We start from the raw sequence: 23286 nt of genomic DNA on the forward strand, positions 1-23286 counted from the left end.
TCTCAGCCATTATGTACAATGCTGCAGTATACACGGGTATGCCAGTGTCTCTTTGAGATTTCACTAACTCTTAATCCTTATTGCCACTGCATGCAGTTCATGCTACCAACCCTTCTTGTTCTAGATGATTGTAACAGCCTATTTCTTGGCCTGCTGGCTCTCTGTCCGGACGCCATGGGCGGTGTTCTTTACACTACGGCAGAATGATCTTCCTAAATGGAAAATCTGAGCGTGCCCCCTCTCTGCTATGAATCTTTCAGCATCCTCCTTGCCCAAAAACATCCTTTCAGGACAAAATGGAAACTCTTCATCTTATCTGTAAGGTCCTCTATGATCTGACACTCATTTCTGGTTTCTTTTTCACCTAGGGATTTATGCTCTGGCCAACTGAACTCTCTGTAATTCTTCAAACATGTCATGTACTCCTGTGTCTCTCACTCTTTTCACCTGCTGCTCATCTCCTGAAATGAATTTTCCCCTATTTGTGGTCTAGATAAATGGGGTTTCAAGTGTGGTGAGCAGAGCAGAAGCAACAGTATCACCTGGGAACTTGTTAAAAATGCAAATTCTCAGCCCTAGACCAGATCTACTAAATTAGAGAACTCTGGGGTGGGCTCCAGTAATCTGTGATTTAACAAACCCTGTGATCCTAATGCAGGCTGAAATTTGAGACCATGCTCTAGAAATAATTTACACTTCAACCAGCGCAGTTCACTCCAAGAGGAAGCCTTCCATGATTTCCCCACGCCCTACTGGATTAGGTGTCTCCCTATGGTATTTATCACTGTATTGTCATTGCTTACTTATTTGCTTGTTTTAGACTCTAAGTTGCTTGAGAACAGAGACTGTGTTTTGCAGTCATTGAATCTCCAATGTATTTTGCAGCACTTGGGATAAATCAGGGGCTCAAAAGTGTTTATCTGAATGACTAAATAACTGGAGAGGTGGACTCTTACCCTTAAACACATGTATGGATATACCATATATGTATCTAACATATATATTCATAATGTATTTACCAAATATTTGTAAAACTTGTGTGTTTAGGTGAGTCCAAATCCCTGAATAGAAAATGTGTTTTTGTCACAGGTTACAAGTATACCCTATAGTAATGGCCCCAATTAATGTCAAAAGAAATACAAACTGTGTATATTTTAAGGAATAAGAGAACGCGCTAATCACATTTTACAGTAAACTCACCTTTGTGATATCCTAAATTAGACAAGACAGATCTAATTTACAAACATGCAACCTGAAACCCTAAAGGTTAAGTAACTTGAGAAGTCTCTAGAGGTCCACAACAACATAGTGGGAATGGCGCCATCTTCATTGGCTCCTGGCCCATTTTTCCCCTCTAAACTCAAAATAACACTGCATTAGCATTTGGCAAGAAATGTGTATGCACATTTTTCTTTACACTTTACAGAAAATTCTGATCCAAGTTCCTCCAGTCAGAATGATGAATTATAGACTTTATAGTGCTGCTGAATTATGATTTCTTTAAATTATGGTTTATGGTGGAAATGCCGATACCAGCTATTCATTAAAAACTTTCTGTTTCCCCCTTTATGTCTCTGTCATGCCCCAGACCCATAATTTCTAAAACTATAGCTGCTCTCTTTGTTGTGGCTCAGGGCTGATACACGATTTTGGAGTGTAATTATGTGGGCACTAACTAAAATGTGACTCCTTAATGATTAATTTACAAGGTCTCATATGCTTGTGGCTCTGTCTAGAACAGGGGTTCCGGCTTTACATACCCCTAGACATGGGGTTACAGTGGAGCTGCTAATTGTCTGAACTAAGCTTCACGTACTAATTTAGCTGTCGTGTTGCTTCAAACCTTTCCATGTGCCCACACTCCTTCCTACACAGCCCACAAGACCTTCTGTGATGAGCTCATGAACCTCCAGGTCCTCACTACTCCTCCTCTGCCCCCCTAAGTTCTCCAGTCTAATCGGACTGTTGGCAATTTTCCCAACCACCCCATTGTCTTTCACCTCTGTGTCTCTGTATGCGCTGTTCTTACATCTGGTAGTGCCCTTCACCTTCACTTCTCTGTTCTTCCCGCTTGCCCCTCAGACTTGCACTTGGATAACTGGTACTTATTTCTCTGGATAGAGCAAAGGCATTACTTTCTCCAGGAAATTTTTTTAATAGAAAAACAAAAACAAAAACTTCCCATAGGGCTTCTAAAACATAGAGTGACAGTTTCTCCGGCTAGGTGGAGCCATAAGTGACTGAACAATTATATCCAAATGGTATTGATTACATAGACACAAGTTTGAAACTCCTTCCAACTACTCAAGGAGAGACTCTGTGACTGTCTAGGATGCTACAAAAAGGGCAGAAGCAATGGATGGGAGGTTGCGATAGATTCCACACAACCTTTCCTTTGCTCTGGAATTTTAAGTTTCTTTTTTAAGTCAATGAGAAATATGTTCTCAAGGCTGGTTATTGTTGGCCCCAGAGTCCGCGTTCTGAGCCAGGCATTCACCAGATACAAAAGCAGGACACTCTATTAAACCCCATCAGCGTGCCTCCCCCAAAGAGAAACCACGAGCCCTCCCACCCAACTCACAGTCATATGGAGAGACGCTCCCAGAGAGAGTTTGGGCGCTTCAGGTGTCTGTGGTAAGATCGCGATGTTGAATGTGCGACTCTCCAGATGCATACGGGCATCTGTGGCACTGGACACCTGAAAAGAAACGTCATACTGGTGAGCCTCTCAGCCTGTCGGGCATGGCATGCTTGTGCACGTTTATTTTTCCCCCTTTAAACCATCTGTCTTTGAAGTCTATGTGCTTTTGCATTATAATTTGCATTCTGCTCTTCATTTTAATGCTAATGTTTTACTGATTATAAAAAACATGTAATCATTTTAGGCAGTTCTAAGAATGCAGAGAAAGACAAATAAATAAAAAATCTAGAATTTCACTGAGTAAAAATAGAAGTTATTAACATATTGATGCATTTCAGTTTAATCTGCTTTCTATGCATACGTGAAACTTTAGATACAATTATGTGTTCTATATTTTTACCTAACATAATACTATGATGTTTTGTTATTTCATTAAACATTCTTGAAAACATGATGTTTGATTGCTACATGTCTCATTATAAGCATATATAGCACACGTTATGTATGTGATTTTTATTCTACTTCTTTAAACTTTACCCAGCACAGATACGTACACCTAGATTACAAATGACAAATCTCAGCCTCGTCACTGTAAAGCGAGATTAATAACATTTACAATTAGATGAGTCATAAAATCAACCTCTTTTTGCTTCAAAAATGCTGAAAATGACGCTTTGCCTATGCAGTAGCTTCTCCCCTCCCTCAGTGCTTCCCAGCTGCCCCCTTAAGCCCTCCCTCTCTCTGTTGTCTGCTCCACCTTAGGCTTGTTACAAGAGTTGCTAAGGTCTGTGTGGCCCTATGTAGTTGCAATAATTCCATAGGAGAGGGGGCGGGGTTCTGTCAATTCTGAGAAAAAAGCAGGAATGGCAGTCCTTTCTCTGTGTCTTCTCAAGTTATGCCCAACAGAAAAACTGTCTTCTCTATCTCGATCCCATCAGAGGCCTGGAGATCAAGTTTCGGAATATCTACATGTTTTCAAGAAGACCTCTTTATAGTGTGTCATTATGAATAATTTAATAGCAATAGCTATACTTCCCTAACATCTATTATGGGCTCAGCACCATACTACCTACTTTTCAAAAGTTATCTTACTTATCTACTTACTTATCTACTTACAAAGTAAGTAGGTATTATCTCCTCTTTTAAAGATGAGGAAACTGAAGGTCAAAAAAGTTGAGCAAGGTGTCAAAGTCATAAAGTCAAAAGGGTCAGTGTTTAACCAGGTCAGGAGCTTCATGATCTTCCTACTGACTGAGATGGCTCAATTTGGAAGCTTTAGAAAGGGGAAAATACACTCTTATCTTTCTAAGAAAAAGAATGGAACGCTGTGTAGGTAGTGAAATGCGGACATATTACCAAGCACGGGAATCACTTCTAGCTTCCTTAGTAAAGATACTGGTGTGAAATGTGTTGGTCTTTTCATATCACATCTCCTGAGGCTATTTCAGTGTGATCTGAATAGACCAAAGTCAGAGTTCCTTCCCACGCCCCAAATGATGCAAATGTGCATGCTTTCTTCTCACTATGCCATGCTCTGTTTTTTAATGCCACTTGCATTACATAAATCCCAAGTTTTACGTGCAAAGTAACAGATGGGATGCATTGATGGCTCATGACAGCACATCAGCATTAAAATAGAATTAAATCCATGCAACTCATTGTATTGCATTTTCTGCTTTAAAGAAAGAAAAGAGAAGGGAAGAAAGAGAAGAATCGTTAGAACAGCATCTTTTTTAGTTTAAAAATCCTTCAGGGACACTAAAATGATGAATGAGAGAAGTTGCAACCATTTATTTTAGCACATAGCTACAGTGTCTGTGTCACTTCAAATCAAAATATGAGGTAAGCCTATAAAACAATGAGACTTTGAAAACACACTGGAACTTTCACATCCAGGAGAAAATCTCAGAGAGTTGTTTCACATTTGCAATAAAGATGCTGTCAGTGTTCAAAATACACTTTTTGGAATGCCTTCAGAGACAGTTCACAAATCACCGAAGGAAACTGAGCTTGTAACTTCATAATTGCTCCCTGTTTTAACCAAAAATAATTACTGCTCTTCTTACCAGACAGGACTCTGACTGACTTTTGGCTCTTCGGTCATTTTTAAAAATCAGCTTCCAAAGGATGATAGACTGTCACTACTGAGGATATTCTAAAGAAAATCCCATAGATTTTGAAGATTTCAGGTGGGAGTTCTAAACACATCTTGAGGAAAATGTGTGAAGACTCTCCAAAGGGAGCCACTTTCTAAGTAAGAATGTTCAGCTACATGTCTTAAACTCTAGCGAGTTTGTTTAAAAAAAAAATCAGTAACTTCTGCTTCTTTATAATTACCCATTTAGTAACCAAGTTGCAAAAGCAATCAAATATCATTCTGAGCAGGTACCGAGACTCCCTTTCCAGCGAAGTGCTCCGTAGAGAGAATGTTCGTCCTGACACCGATAAAGGCAAAGGCAGATCTGAGGATTTTAGTCTGCGGAGGTGCCTTCTTATGACTGAGGTCTTTGCCTCCATTCTGACTCATGCTTTGAGGACTGTGTGGTCCCCGGGAACTAAAAATGAAAAAGCTAACTTGGCAAAGGGCCCACGAGGCTTGCTCACTCACTGGACATTCCATATGCTCAGTATCATCTCCTTTTGATGCCTTCCAAGTTTAGTTCAATCTGCTCCCTGGAAAAGCACATCTTTTACACAATAGAAATTAGTCAGGCGATGAAGATGTGCACACCAGGCCTCAGGAACAGAATGGGTGGTGATTTTAACAAGGTGAGTTATCGCACCAGTTTATCCCCAGATGGATTCCTGGGCAAAGGAAAAGTCTCAGATGCAGAGGGTCTGCGACCCCGCTTTGACTGCTGACCCACCACGAGGGCTTCTTTATATTTTCTCTGATATTTTCCCGAATTCTTTTCTGTATCTATGTTTCACTGCTGTTTCTCATTCAGAGATCCTCATTCCTCTGTACTTCTACTCAATTCTTTATTTCCAAATTGCCTTTGACATAGGTTTGTCTAATTTTATTGATCTTTCCCAAGATTCGGGTTTTGTACTCATTATCAATTCTCCCATTTTATACTAAATCAATTCCTCTGCTTATCTCTGTGAATTCCTTCCTTTGCTTTCCTTAGGTTTCCCTTGTAGTTCTGTGGCTTCACATAGCCCATTCATTTTCATGTGTTTCTGCTCAATAATAAGAGCTTAAGGCCATCAATTTTCTTCTGAGTATTATTTTGTCCACATCATTTAAGTTTTGAGCAGCAATTTCCTCCACATCAACATTTCTTAATAGTTTGCTGTTTTGATTTCCTTTTAGAATGAGTAATTATTTAGGAGACTATTTAAAAAATTCTAAATGGTTTGCATTTTTTGTTTACCCTTTTATTATTAACTTCTAATTGTATTTGGTAAGTGCCAGAGAATGCGCTCAATATAATTTCTTGTTCTTTAATTAATTAATTAATTTTTTAAAAAAGATTTTATTTATTCATTCGACAGAGATAGAGACAGCCAGCGAGAGAGGGAACACAAGCAGGGGGAGTGGGAGAGAAAGAAGCTGGCTTCCAGAGGAGGAGCCTGATGTGGGGCTCGATCCCAGAACTCCAGGATCATGCCCCGAGCTGAAGGCAGATGCTTAACGACTGAGCCACCCAGGCGCCCCTTGTTCTTTAATTTATTGACAGCTTCTGTGGTCTGTTTGTCTCAGTTTGCTCAGGCTACTATAACAAAAATACATAAACTGAGTGGCTCATAAACAAAAGAAACTTATTTCTTGCAGTTCTGGAAATCGGAAGTCTGGAGCAGGGTGCCAGCCTGGCCAGGTTCTGGTAAGGGCTCTTTTCTGGGTTGCAGACCACTGACTTCTCATTGCATCTCCATGGCAGGGAGGAGGGGAGAGAGGCGAGCTCTCTCATGACTCCTGTAAGTGTACTAATCCCATTCATGAGAGCACAGACCTCATGACCTCAGCTAATCCTAATCACCTACCAAGGGTCTCACATCCATACACCATAGTACGGGGAGGGGGCAGGATTTCAACATACGCATCTCAGGGGGACATAGACCTTCAGTCTATAGCACTGGTATTTGAGCAATCTTTACAAACAGTAGTAACGAACCCGTACATAGCGACAGGCAGTATTCTACGTGTTCCATCTGTATTAACTCATTAAATCCTCATAGTAGTTCTATTTTACAGAGGAGAAAAATGAAGCACAAGGATTTCGCCAAAGTAATTTTCCCAAAGTTGTATGGCTAGTGCATGGCAAAACTGAAATATGAACCCACTGGGTTTGGCTGCTAAGCCTCTGATCTTATCAGAAGATGGTAAATGTTCCAAAAACATTTGAAATATTTTTTTCCTCCATAGGGCACTTTAATATTTTGAAAACATTTTTTTTTTCTAAACACTTTGGCCGTTATCTATTATAAACTCCTTGCCATGGGATGACTCTGCTTGTAGAGATATTGTAAGACTGAATCAGGAGATTAAAAAAAACCTCTCAGTGCTATTAATTATATTTGTTCTCCCCCCAAATCTGACGTCGAGGCAACACAGATAATGACCAGAATTGTTTAAAATAACAGCAATGGTTTTCGTCAGACCATCCAGACATCAGAAAACATGTCAGTGGGGAGTGGAGGGTACCTGAAAGAGGAAGGAGTCACTTTGGGCTGGGACTCCCGAGTGCCTGTACCACACGATGCCTTCGTTGATGTCTTGCTGGGTAAAGGTGCTGGTGGGAGTTGCTGTCCTCCCATCAGGCAGGTGCTGCCATTCCTCTGCGGGGCTGTCTGCAGGCATATCAACCAGAAGGACTACCTCTCCTAGGAAAGCCACACAGTTAGTGAGGATCTCTGGGAAAAGTAAAAGTAAGTCAGAGCTCTCATCTTCTTGTCTACTACCTTTTTTTTTTTTTTAACAGAAATTATGAACTTCTTTATTTTTAATCTAAGGCGAAGGAAAGTACGTTAACACAGAATTCAATAGACATCATGAAATTCACCTTCAGACACCGAATTCCCAGTCTTTCAGCTAAAAGACACTAAAAGTAATTCAAGGGCAATTCATGTATGAAGTTACTAACTATATCTATTAAGTCACATAAAATCATGAATACAGCAAACAAATATTCAAATACAGGGCACTGGATGGATTCATTTTATCTACAACTTTCTGTGTAGCAGGAAATGCTTTCTAACCAGGAAGTTTTTGGTGTAAACACAATGGGAAATTTGAAAAAATTCAGAGTTATTCTTGGGAGAATTCTGTACAGTGGAAATAATGTTAGCTGGCCCTGGGATGCCTATGGCAGGGACTGCACAAAGCACATTATATGATGGTTCAAACCCAGCTCCACGTCCAACTGCATGAACTTTATGTAGGCTTTATGAGCCTTTATTCCTATTGGCAAAATGAGAATAGTACATACTTCATGGGTACTTAAAAAGGATATTGGTCATCCTTATCATTATGTTATTTGATTCTTCTGAAGATGCTATTATGATCTGCATTTAAAGAAAGTTCTTTAGACTCAGAGAAGTTCAGTAACTTCTTCGAGTTCACAAATGGTACATGAAGAAGCTGAGATTTGAATCTGAAGTTCATATTCTCAGTCGTGAACCTGTTTCCAGGCATGGTTATTTTGTGTTCACAGTCCAGTATCTATCCTCCTAAATAACTGATCTTGTTTTCTTCTCCCTTATTCCTTGGACTTCATTAGAATTGAAGCAAGGAAACCGAAATCTAAACACCACCACCACCAATCTGTTTCTATCGCTGGTTCCTCACCTGAAGCTACTATCTTCTGAGAGTGAGATTGCAAATACGGAGGTGTTATGGAAACAGTTAAAATTTCACAGGATAATATGCCCTCAAGTGTAGACCAAACAAGGGAATGGATGAACCACTAACAACAGAAGCCAGGTTCTCATGAAAATGCATCTAATAATAAAACTGAAAGAAGCCTCCACACCACTTAGATGGTAGGAGGAATAGAAGAGGAGGGGAGGGAGGGAGAGGTTCTCTAGCAGGAAACCCAGATTTTAGTACACTAAGTATACTAGACATATTGGACAACCGAAAACACACTTTGATTACACTAGAGCAATTTTCTTACTTGAAGGAAATATAGCTTCTAATATTTATATGCACTAAACTCAAATCCAAAATGATCACAGTATCCTGGATGGTGATGAAATACTGAAGTAAGAAAAAAACCATCAATAGTCTTTATAAAATCATATGTAGAATCAACTCGCTCTAGTTTCTTTTTAGTATTGTTTCTCATTTATACCTAAATCACAAATTCCATTAGCTGCCTCTCCCTGGTTCAACCTCTGTTCATAATAAAAATGCTTTTCCAGGGTGTAGATCATTTAGGAATGTGAGCACAGCTGCAAAATATTCTGAAAGTAGACTTCTACAATGAAAATGTGGAGAGTAGAAATATAGAAAATATTCAAATGCTAATTTCCTAGCTGTTCTTCTTTATAATAGAAAAACTAAGCAGAATTTTTCTAACCAGGCCTAATGAAATAAACCTGTTTTTCAGATTAAAAACAATTGCCATTTATGCAGATTAACAGGAACCACAGGATAGTGGCTAATTCCATTAATTTCAACTTAGATAATAGTGACTGAGTACCTGTTAGGTGCAAGCTATCATGCTAGACCCTTCAGGGATGGGCATTCAAAGATAAGCAAGATGCAGTTCCTACCCCTGAGATCAGTCCCCCACAGGCAACCGGGAGCCACTGTGAGATTTCAGTAGGTGAACGGCATGAACTGACTTAGAACACAAAACATCTATGATCAGAATACAAGGAGCCTATGAAAGACCTATTAAAGAGGTTGAATTTTATTTTATAAAAATGGTAATAATAGTAATTCTAATTATTTATGTAGACAGTTTGATCAATTGGGAGACTACAGCAAAATCCAGATGACCGATGGGATCCTGAACTAAAGCAACGGAAGTAAGCTTGGAAAGAAAGAAACAGACATGAGAGTCACTAAGTAAGTGGAAGCAACAGAACTTGACACTGTGGTTGTGAAGGGTGAGAGATGAGGAGGCATCCAAGAATCATACTAGTGACAGGAAGGGCAGCAATGCCGCTGACGGGTGAGCGGGGTGGAGGGAAGCTCAGCACTGGGTCTGTTGAATACCCAGTGCCTTTGTGACAAGCCCAAGAGGAGACAGGGAGAAATAGCAGTACTTTGTGGGGTTCACCCCAGCAAGGTGAGAGCTTTGGTGTAGTACCTTACCTATGCTTTTATTATGACAAATACAAGGAGCTGAGCCTCTAGATAGATAGAAATCCGGGCTTACAGAACAGTCTAGGTTTAAAAAACGAAACAATCTCTACTTGGGATTTCCTTAATTCTGAAGTCTACAGTTTAATCAAGAATTCTGAAGGGGAAATTGGACAGGTATTAAGAATTAGAATCTCACTGGAATCTCCATGAATTATTTTGGGGTTGAGAGAATTTGTATTAAAGCTTTCTTACCCAATGCTAAGTAATTTACAGTTGGCAATGTATTGGATTAAGTCAGATTTTCCCTCAAATGATACTTAGATTACTTCATTAAAACCATCTCATTAAATTTACTTTCATGCTTGTGAAGTAGCTAAAGGTAAAAGTATTAATCAGCTTGTCTACACTTATGTTTGAGAACAGTGATGAGTCTGCAAGTGGTGGAACTTGGGTCTGTTATGCATTCACTACACAAGCAATTTACATTTGGTTCAGTTCCATGGTCAGGTCTTCACAAAAAGTCTAAAGCCCAAACTGGAACATTCTAAAGTGATGAGGGAGTACATAGTAGCTGGGGTGGCAAGGGGTAGGGGCTCCACAGATTCACACCACTGCGATAGATGGACGAGCAGATTGGTGTTAAGTGGGTTTCCAATTCCCACCACCTTTTTCACTCTTGAGTGCTTCTTAAGGGTAATGTGATTTGATTATTACTAATAGGGGGCTCTGGACACACAGAAAGAGGATTATGTTCATAGGAAGAAGTTAATTAAGAGAGTTATAGTAGGAAAGGGTCACAGGCAAGCCTACATGGCATTTATCAAGCTGAAATGCTTAAATAATGATTTAATTCAACATTGTTCTGTTTAAGACTTAAACTGAATATTGGAATATTGTGTTGTCTCTAGGAAATTAAATTTTTTGGCTTTTAATGATCAAGATAAAGGTAGAGAATTTAATACATCAAACGAGTCAAAGATTTTTAGAGCTGAAAAGGGCTTAAACATTATCGAGCTTAAAATCAGTGGATAAAAGAACGCAAAGTTGAGTAAGGTCTGTGGTTTAATTAATAGCATTGTATCCATGTTGGCTTCCTGGTTTTGATAATTGTTCTATTGTTTTGTAAGATGTTACCATTGAGGGAAGCTAGATTAAGGGTATTCAAGGGCTCTTTGTACTATTTTTGCAACTTTTCAGTAAGTCTAAAATTATTTTAAAATAAAAAGTTAAAAAATTATCTAGCCTAACCTTTCAAAGAACCCTAAGGCTCAAAGAGGTCCACTTGCCTTCCTTAAAGTTACACAACTATAATAAAAGACACCCCAGCTAGACCAACTATTTTATAATTATAGTAATTCTTTATTTTCTTTATTTTTTAATTTAAATTCAATTAGCCAAGGTATCATACATCATTAGTTTTTGATATAATGTTCAATGATTCATTAGTTGAGAATATTACCCAGTGCTCATCATATCACCTGCCCTCTTTAATGCCCCTCACCCAATTATCACATTCCCCCACCCACCTCCCTTTCTGCAACCTTCAGTTAGTTTCCCAGAGTCAACAGTCTCATGTGGTTTGTCTCCCTCTCTGATTTCTTCCCGTCCGGTCTATATTAATTATTGATTAGATTATGCTTTCCAATGTCTTTGTTGACATTGGAATTACTTTTATTTTTTTTAAGTCTTTTTTTTTTTAGAGAGAGAGTGTGTGAGTGGGAGCTGGAGGACGATTGGAGGGGCAAAGGGAGAGGGAGAGAGAATCTTAAGTAGGCTCCCACACAATGTGGGGCTTCATCTCAGGGTCCTGAGAACAAGCCCGAGCGGAAATCAAGAGTCCAATGCTTAACTGGCTGAGCTAGCTAGGCGCTCCATTGGAATTACTTTTAAATTGCACAAGAGTTAACTTTTTCCCTCACTACAAAAAATACATAATTTTTTAAATCTGGTAAGCCAGAGGAAAAACAGATCATTATTCCCCTGCTATTTAACATGCCAAGAAAGTTTCTACTTGTAATGAATATAATTTTCATTTCAGGTGATCTATTTAGTTCTTTAAAAATCTACCTGCCTAGTCTTTTATTTTTACGGCACTTGGTTATTGCCTTACAGTTTCAATTCGTTCTTTTGTGTCTTTAAATGATTTTAATATGCTTGTTTCATAGTTTTTATGATTACTCCTTTGTTTGAAATCCTTGGAATTTTAACCATTTGTTTCAGTTTTCTTATGATACTATGGATTGTTTCCTCAACTGTTCTGTAATTTTGAATTCTGAGCTAATCTTCAGTGGCTTAGGCTGTGATCTGGAGTTGAGGGTGGACATTCCACAACAGTTTCTACCAGTTTCTGCAAGGGACCCAAGAAGTATCATCGGTCTGAGATTAATATTCAAATGAATGTCACAGCTTTGGGTTCCTCAGACAATGTGCACAGTGTAACTTAACTCTGGATCTTCAGGAGAAACAGGCCTGAAGTTCTTTTTTGGCAGACTTTTTTGCTTCACTCTGAGTCCTGGGAAATACAGGTAGGTTTCTTTGCCATCTCTCTGGGCTGGTGCCCTTCTTGTTTTCTATTCTGTCCCTCTAATTGAAAGTCTTTCCTGGGTCCCAGTTTTATGCAGGATCTTAACTTTCTATCTCTGTGTGAGCATTACTTCTCAAGCCCCTGGGTTACTGGGACCCATACTAGCCTTCTCAGGGAAGCTGTTCCATCGGCTCATGCCCAGACTGGATTTAAGCTCCTTCTCTGTTTGCTACCTGGAGATTTCTCTCTATTCTTGGAAGGTCAGCCATGAGTGCCCTATAATTCTTACTATCTTTTATCTGGCGTTTCTCAATGATGATAACGATGAGGGGAAAATTTTCAAGTTATCATACTCTACTATCTTGCTAGAAGTGGAAGTAACAATGGAGATCTTTAAAAATGTTTTTATGTAAAACTTTTTTTTTTTAAGTCTCAACAAGAAGTATGGTGATGTTTTGGAAGGGACATAAGATGGAGTTTGAGAGCCTGAGCTTCAAAATTAAACTGACCTTATTACCTATATATGCTAAAATGAACTGTATTTTAGCAAGTTACTTTCTCTGTAAAATGAACTTATTTTAAAACTTAAATTTTGGATTTCATATATACTAACAAGTCTACATTACTTAGCATACCACCTGGTACATAATATGTGCACAGTATGAAGTTATTTTGACTACTCTGTGTTTAAATGAGATGTGTGAGGTATTAGGAAGTCAGTTTCTTTGGAAGCAAAACCTTGCTGCAGGGCATGATACAAAAGCAAGTCCAAGACTGCTGGATACAATGATGAGATCATGACAAAGGAAAAAAAAGAAAAAGTTACCAAATTGTGGGTGGTCCTGGGTAATTTTGTAGATGATTTCTGAGGCACTGGCACCGGGAGCTTCAGCCTGTAAGATTCTGTTGGTAATCTGCAACATCCCACCTTCTGGAACCCACACCATCGAATTAGCCACAAGCCGGAGACCTGCATCATTCTAGAATAAGGAAAGAGTACAGAATTAAGTTAAAAAAAAATCTATCTATCTATCTATCTATCTATCTATCTATCTATCTATCTATCTATCAGCTCTTAAAAGCATAAGTCATCAGGTACTATTGCTGCCAGTCATCATCTAATAAGAGATGCTCTTAGCTCTGGAGTCTCTCTATGAACTATGTATGTATATTGTATGTAGATATACGCATGTGTATGTATATATGTACATACCCTACTTTTTCCTTTACTTTATCATAAGCAAATAGCTTATTTCATTCAGGAAGACAAGTCTCTCCATTTCTTTCTTTCATTTGTCCATCTGACTGTCCTTCCATCCTCCCCATCCATGCACATTCAAGCACCATACATTAAGCATCTGTTACAGGCCAGCTCTTTTGCCAGAAGCCTGATTTCTGAAACTGTAAGATTCAGAACTTACAGTCCAGTGGTCCCCCCACAGACAAATAATCAGGACTCATCACAAATGATGCTCTGTAAGAAGCTTGAGCAGGGTGCTGTGGGAGAATAAAGGAAAGAGGAGGTTTCCTCCTGGAGGGAGGAATGCTCAGGAAGGCTTTCCTATGGAAATATCATTTAATTCTTGAATGACCAAAACATGGCCCTTCTAAGAAACGAATGGTGAAATGGATTCTGTGCAGAGGGCCCAACCGAAGCAAAGACATGAGACAATGCTCTGTGTGCTTCACAAAATATCCAGGTGTCTGGGCAAGAAGAGCTTATGGAGCCAGGAGAGGGGGTGAATTAAAAGGGACACGTTCTGAAGGTTGGCTGGTAGAAGGTAGCTGCTGTGCTGAAAGTCTCCATTTATCTTGTAGGCCCAATAAAGTCAACATGCATCTTCAGGGAAGGAAAGGGGATGAGCAGGTCTGAGGTTTATAAAGCCTCCATCAGCAAGAGATGGAAGGGGCTAGAAGCAACATGTGTCTGGGGCTGTAGACACCATTTAACAAATTCTTGTAATGGCTCAGGCGAGAGAAGATGAAAAAGTCATCGCAGTGGGAATGGACAGTTAGAAACAGCTTCCAGAAACACTAGAGTCCGAATTGACAGGCCTTGATGACTGACTGAAGTGAAGCCCTAGAAACAGCAGCTGGGAATAGCTGGCTGGCTGAACTCAGCTGGCTGGCTGAACTCACCTGTTTAGCACTCCTGAGAAGGCAACCACCTTAACTGCTAAAGCGAATGTCATTAAGAAGTGTTGCAGCTCCTGATTTGCAAGGTGCACACCTCTTCCAAAGCCTCAGAACTGACAGTTTCCACGGAAGATCAGTGAGCCTGCCTGTGTTCAGCTTTCAGTTTGTTTTTGTACTTTAAAAATCAGTAAATCTGGTATTCTGAAATGGGGCATTTCAAATATGCCAATAAACAGAACGGAGCAAACACCACTCCCAGGAGGGGCAAATCCAGAGCAGAAGACAACACATATGCCTTCGCAGTCACTTGACACGAGAGCATTTGCCCCCCAAAAGAGGTGGTCATAGCTATTTTCACCACAGTCACCGGGGAACCAAGTCAAACATTGCCCACGAGAACAGCAGCAAAGACAGCTTCTATTGTGATAGTGATAGTCCCTAGGGGCAAACTCCCAAGAATTTTCTCCCTTCACAATTGATACCGCACATTAGTTACAAAAACATCAAAATGTGCCAAGAATTTTCCTCCACCCCCTCCCCCCAGAATTCTGGGGGAAAAGTCCTTATTAACTCCAGCAGAGTTTCATATAACATAATACACTCAGACCCAGGTGTCTTAATTGCTAGAAATCTCTCTAATATAGCAGCCTCGTCAAGTTTGATCATGGTTACAGAGATCAGTCATACACCAACAGCCACATTCTGGCACTGACGAGCCAATGTGGTTTTTCATATTCCAAGCAAGTAAGTACTGTGACTGATTGCATGGCCCCAGATGTCTCTCCCACTACATTTCTGTCTTGGCTATACTTTACCAATACAACGCTCTAATTCCTGTGTGACTGTAAATCTTTAGGAGACAGTACTCCTTGTATGTCGGCGTTAGGACACCAGTAATATCTGGAAGCTTATTAGAAGTTCAGAATCTCAGGCCCCATCCCAGATTCTGAATTAGAATCTGCATTTTATTTTTTTCACCAGCTTTACTGAAGTATATTTGACAAATGTAAGTTATACATAGTTGAGGTACACAACGTGATGTTTTGATATACACACACATTGTGAAATTCAAGTTAATTAAGAAATCCATCACCTCACATAACCATACTTTTGTGTGCGTATGTGGTAAAAACACTTAAGATCAACCCACTCAGCAAATTTCAGGTATACGACAACAGTATTAAGTATAGCCACCACGCTGTATGCTGTATGTCCAGAACTTATCATCCCTGGTAACTGAACTACTATACCCTTTGACTAATATCTCCCCATTTCTCCTACCCTACTCCCTGGCAACCACCATCCTGCTCTGCTTTTATGAGCTGGACTTTTTTAGGTTCCAAATATAAATGAGATCATGCAGAATTTGTCTTTTGTGTCTGGCTTATTTTACTTAGCATAATGTTCTTCGAGGTCACCCATGCTGTCACAAATGTCAGGATTCCCTTTTTTAAGGCTGAATAATATATATTATATGTAATAATATATAGACCACATTTTTATTTATTTTTTTAGACTTAAACACCTTTATTTTTTTAATAATAATTTTTATTATGTTATGTTAGTCACCATACAGTACATCCTTAGTTTTTGATGTAGTGTTCCATGATTCATTATTTGCGTATAACACCCAGTGCACCATGCAATACGTGCCCTCCTTACTACCCATCACTGGCCTATCCCAATCTCCCTCCCCCCGAAGCCCTCAGTTTGTTTCCCAGGGTCCATAGTCTCTCGTGGTTCGTTCCCCCTTTCTGTTTACCCCCCTTCATTCTTCCCTTCCTTTTTAAAAATATTTATTTATTTTAGAGAGAGAGGGCAAGTGAGTGGTGGGGAGGAGCAGAGGGTGAAGGACAGGGAGAACCCTGAAGTAGACTCCCTGCTGAGCATGGGGCCTGATGTGGGACTTGATCCCAGGACTCTGAGATCATGACCTGAGCTGAAATCAAGAGTTGGCCACTCAGCTGACTGAGCCACCCAGGTGTCCCTTTCTTTATCCATTTATCCATCAAGAGACACTTAGGCTATTTCCATACCTTGGCTATTGTGAATAATGCTGCAATAAACATGGGAGTACATATATCTCTTTGAGATACAGATTTCATTTTCTTTGGATATGTACCCAGAAGTGAGACTGTTGGATCATATGACAGTTCTATTTTTAATTTTCTGAGGAAACTCCATACTATTTTCCAAAATGGCTGCACCAATTTACATTCCCACCAAGAGTGCATACAGGTTCCCTTTCCCTTTTCCTTGTTATCTTTTATCTTTTTGATAATAGCCATTCTAACAGGTATGAAGTCATATCTCACTGTCGTTTTGATTTGCATATCCCTGATGATGAGTGAGGCTGAGCACCTTTTCATGTACCTATTGGCCCTTGTATGTCTTCTTTTGAGAAACGTCCATGCAGATCCGTAGGCCATGTTTTAACTGGCTGCTGCTGACGCTGCTGCTGACGATTTTGCTATTGAGTTGTCTGAGTTCCTTATATATTTTAGATATTAATCCCTTATCAGATGTATGGCTTCAAATATTTTCTCCCATTCGGTAGGCTGCCTTTTCATTTTGTTGACTGTTTACTTGGCTGTGCAGCTTTGTAGTTTGATGTATTTCCACTTGTATTTAAACAGGATCCCCAGGGGATGTGGAGTCATGTTAAAGTAGGAGAAGCACAGCTCAGGACGGAAATAGTGATGGGTCTAGAGTGGTTCTCCTGAAATCCCACAAGACAGGTCTTTCAGAATATTTATATTCATAACCAGATAATATACATGCCCCTGTTTCTGAATTATTTGTTTATAATACTTAAGAAGAAACAGACAACTATCTAAGGGAAAGAAGTATAATTCTTCCCACTCATTATGATGAAGATGGTTTTATCAGTTGCTTTCTTCTGGGAGAGAGTCCAGGGAAGATTCAAGAAGAGATGAATAGAAGGCTATACACCATCTTTTCTACAGTTAAAGCATCCAGAAAAGCCAAACAAATTTTAACCTCATTTCCCCAATGATTCCGACATTTTGCAATTTCTTTATCTCCTTGTAGTTTTTTTTTTCTTCTGCACAATGGTGCATATATCTCTGAAAGCTCAAGAAATTAGCCATAACGTGAGTTGAATAATCTCCTGCCTAGTGACGTCTTATATGTCCTTCGGGGTACCACATTAGAAAGCAATGAAATCCCAAAAAGGGATTATGGGGGCATAATGAAAAGAGTGCTTTAAATTAAATAGTTCTTCTAATTCATTTCATAGAACAATGGGCATACAGAAATGTTGGCAATAAAGTTTAGCCATTATATATTGTATTACAAATAAAAATATTAATGTTGTAAACCAGAAGTAAGGGCCTAAGCTTTTATCATTAGGAGGAAAAAAATCTCACAAATAAAATGAAAACTTCATCCCCTAAAATAAATATTGGGACATAAATGATGATCTCACATGACAGTGTACCCCAACCCCAGGCCAAACTGTTCAAGCTAAAAAATTTTAAAACTTAATCAAATAGAAAATGACTATAATGGGATATAATAGGAATCCTAACATTTTATTTATTCTGTAAAAAAATGCCTTAATTTGCAAAAGCTCATTTATACCATAGCTTTTAAAATGCAATCTTAAAGGACGCTGTAAATTTTAGGGAAGGATTATGTGGGGTGGACATGGAAGGTGAGATTTAGATGCTATTTACCAGGATAAAGGATGGAGAGACAACTGGATTGTTTTTGTTTTTGTCAGTATGTGTATGTTCCTCAGAAGCTCTGTTCCTGCTGGTCAAGAATATAGAAACTTCTCTCCATGTAGATTCAACTATGTTATAAACAAACAAAATTTTGTAATCTACAACCATTTTTTGATCATATACTCTGAACAATACATCTTATAAGATGCCAAACTGAACAAGCTAAGTAAGTCCATAAAAGGCGAAACCCTGGGGTGCCTAGGTGGCTCAGCTGTTGGGCACCTGCCTTCAGCTCAGGTCATGATCCCAGAGTCCCGGAATTGAGTCCCATGTCCAGCTCCCTGCTCAGCGGGGAGTCTGGTTCTCCCTCTGACCCCACCCCGCTTGTGCTCTCTCTCTCTCAAATAAATAGATAAAAATCATTAAAAAAAAAAAGGTGAAACTCTGACATGTGGTAAGATTTATTTATGAGATTGACTCTTATTCAAAAAATTAACATTTTTGTGCCATATTACTAATTGTTACAGCACCCTTATTATCAAATGGTATTCCTGCCAGACAACTACTGGGAGGACAAGTTTTAGGAAAATTGAGGAAAGAACAACAGGGCCGTTAGTTGCACATGGGCCTTACCGAGTTCAAACAGCCAGAGAGGACTCTTAGCAACAGAATTTTCCACCCAGTTTGTAGCATGATACTTGGGGGGCTTTTCACATCAAAGCATTACCCAGTGGCAGAAAGTAACTGCTCAAACGACAAACGAGGTCACGAAGATCATCAGATTTACTGCCAAAGTGGAAAAAAAGGCATGTTTTCCAGAGATGCCTCAATTAATGAAAAAGAAGGTAATTTCTTGAAAGCCTGGCAGTGGAGAGAAACCCGCCAGTAAGCATGACTTTTCCCTGCCCACATTTTAGCCCTTATTAGACGCCGAATTGCTTTAAAATCATATCTCTAGCAGACTCAGGTTTGGTAATCTGCCCAATTAATGAAAGCCTGTTCAGCAGAGCATTCTTTATTACCTTTTAATCTTTTTGATTTCTTTTGCCTCCTCCCCCCAACGGAGCATGTTTCAACATCGGTCCTGAATCTATTTTCTCTTCAGCAACTCAGCATAAGCCTGGAGGGCAGCAGTCAGATTTCCTCACCGCCAGGCCAAGGATGAAAGTTTAGAGGAAGTGATGCGGAACTTGAGAAATGAGGGTGGAACTGAGAGCTCCTACCCTTCGTCCCAGATAGGCCACCCCAACATCAGCAGAGGTGGCCTGAAGGTTTCTCATCTGGCCCAAGGGATGGATTCAAAGGTAGGAACATGGGAACCAGCCTCACTCAAGCATCGCTCCAAGTATCTACCCATCCAATAAAAATGCGCTACACTCCTAGGATATCCCTTGCTCAAGAAAGGAAGACTCAAATGGTTGCTGCTCACACAACGTTTTCTTTTTCTAGCTTTTCCTCTCCATCTGTATCAGCGGGTTACGTTTTCTACTGAACAAAACTGGGATTAATTTGTACATCCATTCCGCAGGAATTAGACCTAATCCCTTTCGCCACTCCATTTAAACTACCAGGTAGACATCAGCCAGTAATTGGCCAGACTCCAAATTTAATACACAGGCAGCCTCACGGTAGGGACTTGGATGCCCATCTTCAGAAGTGGCTATCAGACTGAAATCAGTCATGTCTGACTATACATGTGCTGGAAGCCATTAACAGCTGAGGCAATTTTTTCTTCTTGGACTCCAGTGGACTTATGATTATAAATAGCTTCACTTGTAACAAGATGTGGTGAGTCCAGAGGGAAGATTCCAGGAGGCTTAGGGCCCAGACTGCTTGGATAGGACATTGAGAAAATGACTAAATTGCTGTCTCCGTTCTGTCCATTAGGAGGATCAGAATATATATGACCAAAACACTGAAAAATATGGGCTAGAATGAAAAAAGCCACGTGGGTTAAGCGTGATGAGCCAAAACACACTTGAGTCGAAATCACAGCTCCAGCATGAAATGTCTTTATAAAAAATAAACATTTTTAAACATCTTAAAATGCTTTTAAACCTTTTCTTCAGTTTCCTTTTTTGGAAAATTAGAGATAATAATTGCACGAACATCCTAGAATGATCATGAACATCAAATGAAATAATTTATATCAAGCATTAGTACCCAATAAAGGTTAAAAACAAAACAAACAAAAACACCTCCCACCCATAGAACTTCCTTTAGAGGACATAAGGTCATCTGGCCCCTCTTCTAGCCTTCTTCATTAAGATGTTGTAAAGATCAGTAGAATAGATTTGAAGAAAAAGCACTTTGAATTCCTGAAAGGAAATATAGTATGCATTTGTAAAACATCAGTATTACAGTATCAAATTTACTAGTACGTACTGATGGATGCTGGTTTCATTATCCCAGTTCATTGGCTTAGAAGCCATTAGTTTACCCAACGGACATGTAAGCACAACAGTATAGGGGATGGAGTGAGGACAGGAGGAGGAGGAGGGACAGACACTGTAAATACCAACATGAATCCCAAGTTATAAGCACGACAAAGATTCTCAAGTTCTGTGCTTATGTCTTATTTATAAATTAACTTTCATTTTTCCTTGCTTCGTTTTGGTAGTCAAAGCAGTTAAAATTCCTAGAAATACCCTTCCACCTTAGACCATAGCATACAAAATGAGAGTGCCGTCCCCTGAACCGAGCTCCAAATGTGGAGACTGAAACCACTACAGGAAAGGCAGCTGCTAGCGTTGCACTGAAATCCTGTTGCAATCTTTGGAAGGAAACCAAGCAGGAAGAAAAGAAACTTTCTGTGTCTGTCTAGACTTCATCTCTCCAGAACCAAAACTCCTCTCCCAGGGCGATTGCAAGAGGGTGATAATTAGGATTAGCTACAAGGTGGCTATCGGCCAGCTCGATCTCATAATCAGCCTGCACTTACTCCCATCTATCTCATGCCACCATCACTGTTTTCATCAGCTGCAAATCATGAGACAACAGCCTGAGAAACTAGCCAGCAGACTATGTTACATTCAGCTGTTCACCTGCACAAGGATCCGTCACAAATTCTGAATGATCTTCGGTGAGAAAGTGACAAGTCATTTCTAAACTGTCCTCAGCAAATCAATCTCTCTAGCTAATCATTAACAACACTTCAGTGGCTACTGATATTTGGAATGAAAAGTTCAATAAAAATGATAAGTCTCCCAATCTACTACCATGGGGAAGAGCCATTCTAGCTATAACAGAGAAAAGAGCTTCTAGTGAAATATCATCAAGTAATAAATGGTTCTGAAAATGTTTTTTAATAAGTCTCTTAGATCTGGCATGGGTTAGCCCTGCATTTCCCAAAACGTGATAGCCATCCCGTTAATAATATCCAAGAACATTTTATGTACAATGTGGATGAATATTTTAAAAAATGGTTATGTATTAATTTTAATATTTTAGAAGTATAATTCTACATTAAGCCCATGATTTCATATGCATCATTTATTAGGATGAAGCCACAATAAAAAAGTTGATACGAAGAAAAATATTAAGTAAATACTAGGGAAGGTATTCGTGGACATGACAAAAACATATCGAGGTGGCACGGGAATGCCCCAGGCTGACGACTGTTCCTGTGATGGTAGAACACAGAGTTTCCTCTGTGGACTAACAGAATGGCTGAACTCATCCTTTATGATTCATCATGATAAACTATGAGCTTCACATTGCATGAGCTGTTGCAGCAGGGCAGACGAAAACGGGTGCGCTTGATTCTTGTGGTCATGCTCAGGAAGGAGACAAGAGCATCAGTGGACAATGAGGCATATTTATGGCAGCAAGTCAACATAAAGGTGCAAAAGTTTCCCTTGTGTAGACAACATGGGGCAGGTCCTTCAGATCACAGTGCTCCTAACAAAATACACACTGCTCCCCGAGATTGGGTGTTGTGTTCTATGAATCTTTCCACATCCTAAGTATCTCTGTAATAGGTGCTAGGTAAATGTTTGAATAAATACCTATCTATATCTTAGCTCTGTGAATATTGCACAATAATATCATCCATAAAATTTCATATCTAGGGGCAAGGAAATTGCAGCTCAGGAATGACACCTACCTTGGGCACCATCTTCACGTGGAACAGTATATTTCGAAAGGAATGTCCATCGTTGGCCTGCAAGACTGCAACATCAGATAGGCTATCTGAGCCATCGTGAGCATAGTGGAGAAGGCCCCTGGAGAGTTCATCCAGCCGGAATTGATAGATTGGGGTTGCCGGGGACGGAAGCGTTTGGAGCAACTGGCCATGAAGAGGAGGATCAAGCACTTGGACCACCACATCCTGCGGGTTGTCGTCATCTCGGATGTCGAGCAGCTGGGTGGTGATGGTTCCTCTCTCCCCTCTGCTAATATGGAGGGCCTCATTTCTCAGCACATAAGGGGCCTGAGGAGTTGAAGGAAAGGAGGAGGAGAAGTCATTTAGCAGGAAAGGAGAGGACGACCCAGTGGACCAGATACAGCTGTGCACAACCTAACTGATAATTCTATGCTTTTGAAGGAACTCTCGAGGCTCCAGCAAAGTGCCAAACTGCGGCAGAGTCCAAGTATTTGTCGGAGGTGTGGGCAGTCGTAGTCATCAGAGCAAATGAGATTACTTCACACTTCTGGTTCCGGAGGCTTCTCAAGCCACGTCAAGGCCATCATATTCACCAGAGGCAACTGAGACGAGCTGCTTGTTTCCAAATCTCGGAAGTCTCTGCTATCTTGATTTACACTACATCGCCTGCACTGTAACTGAAATCAGCCCCGAGTCAAGGATCCCAACCAGCTGTCTGCCTCCAAGAGAGAACGGTAAGAGGCAGGGAATTCTTGCACTTGTGTTGCGAGTTGAGCACTTGACTTCAGCTACACTGCAGTATGCTGACTTGGGCCAACATATTTCTGATTCTGAATTCATGCAATATCTGGTCACAGCCAATAATTTTCTTTAAGCCATCGCATCCATATCTTGAAGGGCCCACCCCAACTCTGGTTTTAAAGCCTGATAAGA

General features: G+C 39.9%; 1 protein-coding gene across 1 annotated transcript in view; it reads right to left on the reverse strand.

Annotated features, from left to right (window-relative positions):
* Window positions 1-23286, reverse strand: part of FRAS1 (Fraser extracellular matrix complex subunit 1) — a 416963-nt gene that overhangs the window by 126738 nt on the left and 266939 nt on the right. The window contains exons 29-32 of the mRNA XM_040625321.1: window positions 22354-22680; window positions 13250-13403; window positions 7290-7468; window positions 2582-2698 (exon numbers count right to left, since the gene is read on the reverse strand). Coding sequence (XP_040481255.1) covers window positions 2582-2698; window positions 7290-7468; window positions 13250-13403; window positions 22354-22680 — 777 coding nt within the window. The remainder of the gene's footprint in view (window positions 1-2581; window positions 2699-7289; window positions 7469-13249; window positions 13404-22353; window positions 22681-23286) is intronic.

Source organism: Ursus maritimus, unplaced genomic scaffold (genome assembly GCF_017311325.1).
Source record: "Ursus maritimus isolate PB19 unplaced genomic scaffold, ASM1731132v1 scaffold_8, whole genome shotgun sequence".
Lineage (NCBI taxonomy): Eukaryota > Metazoa > Chordata > Mammalia > Carnivora > Ursidae > Ursus > Ursus maritimus.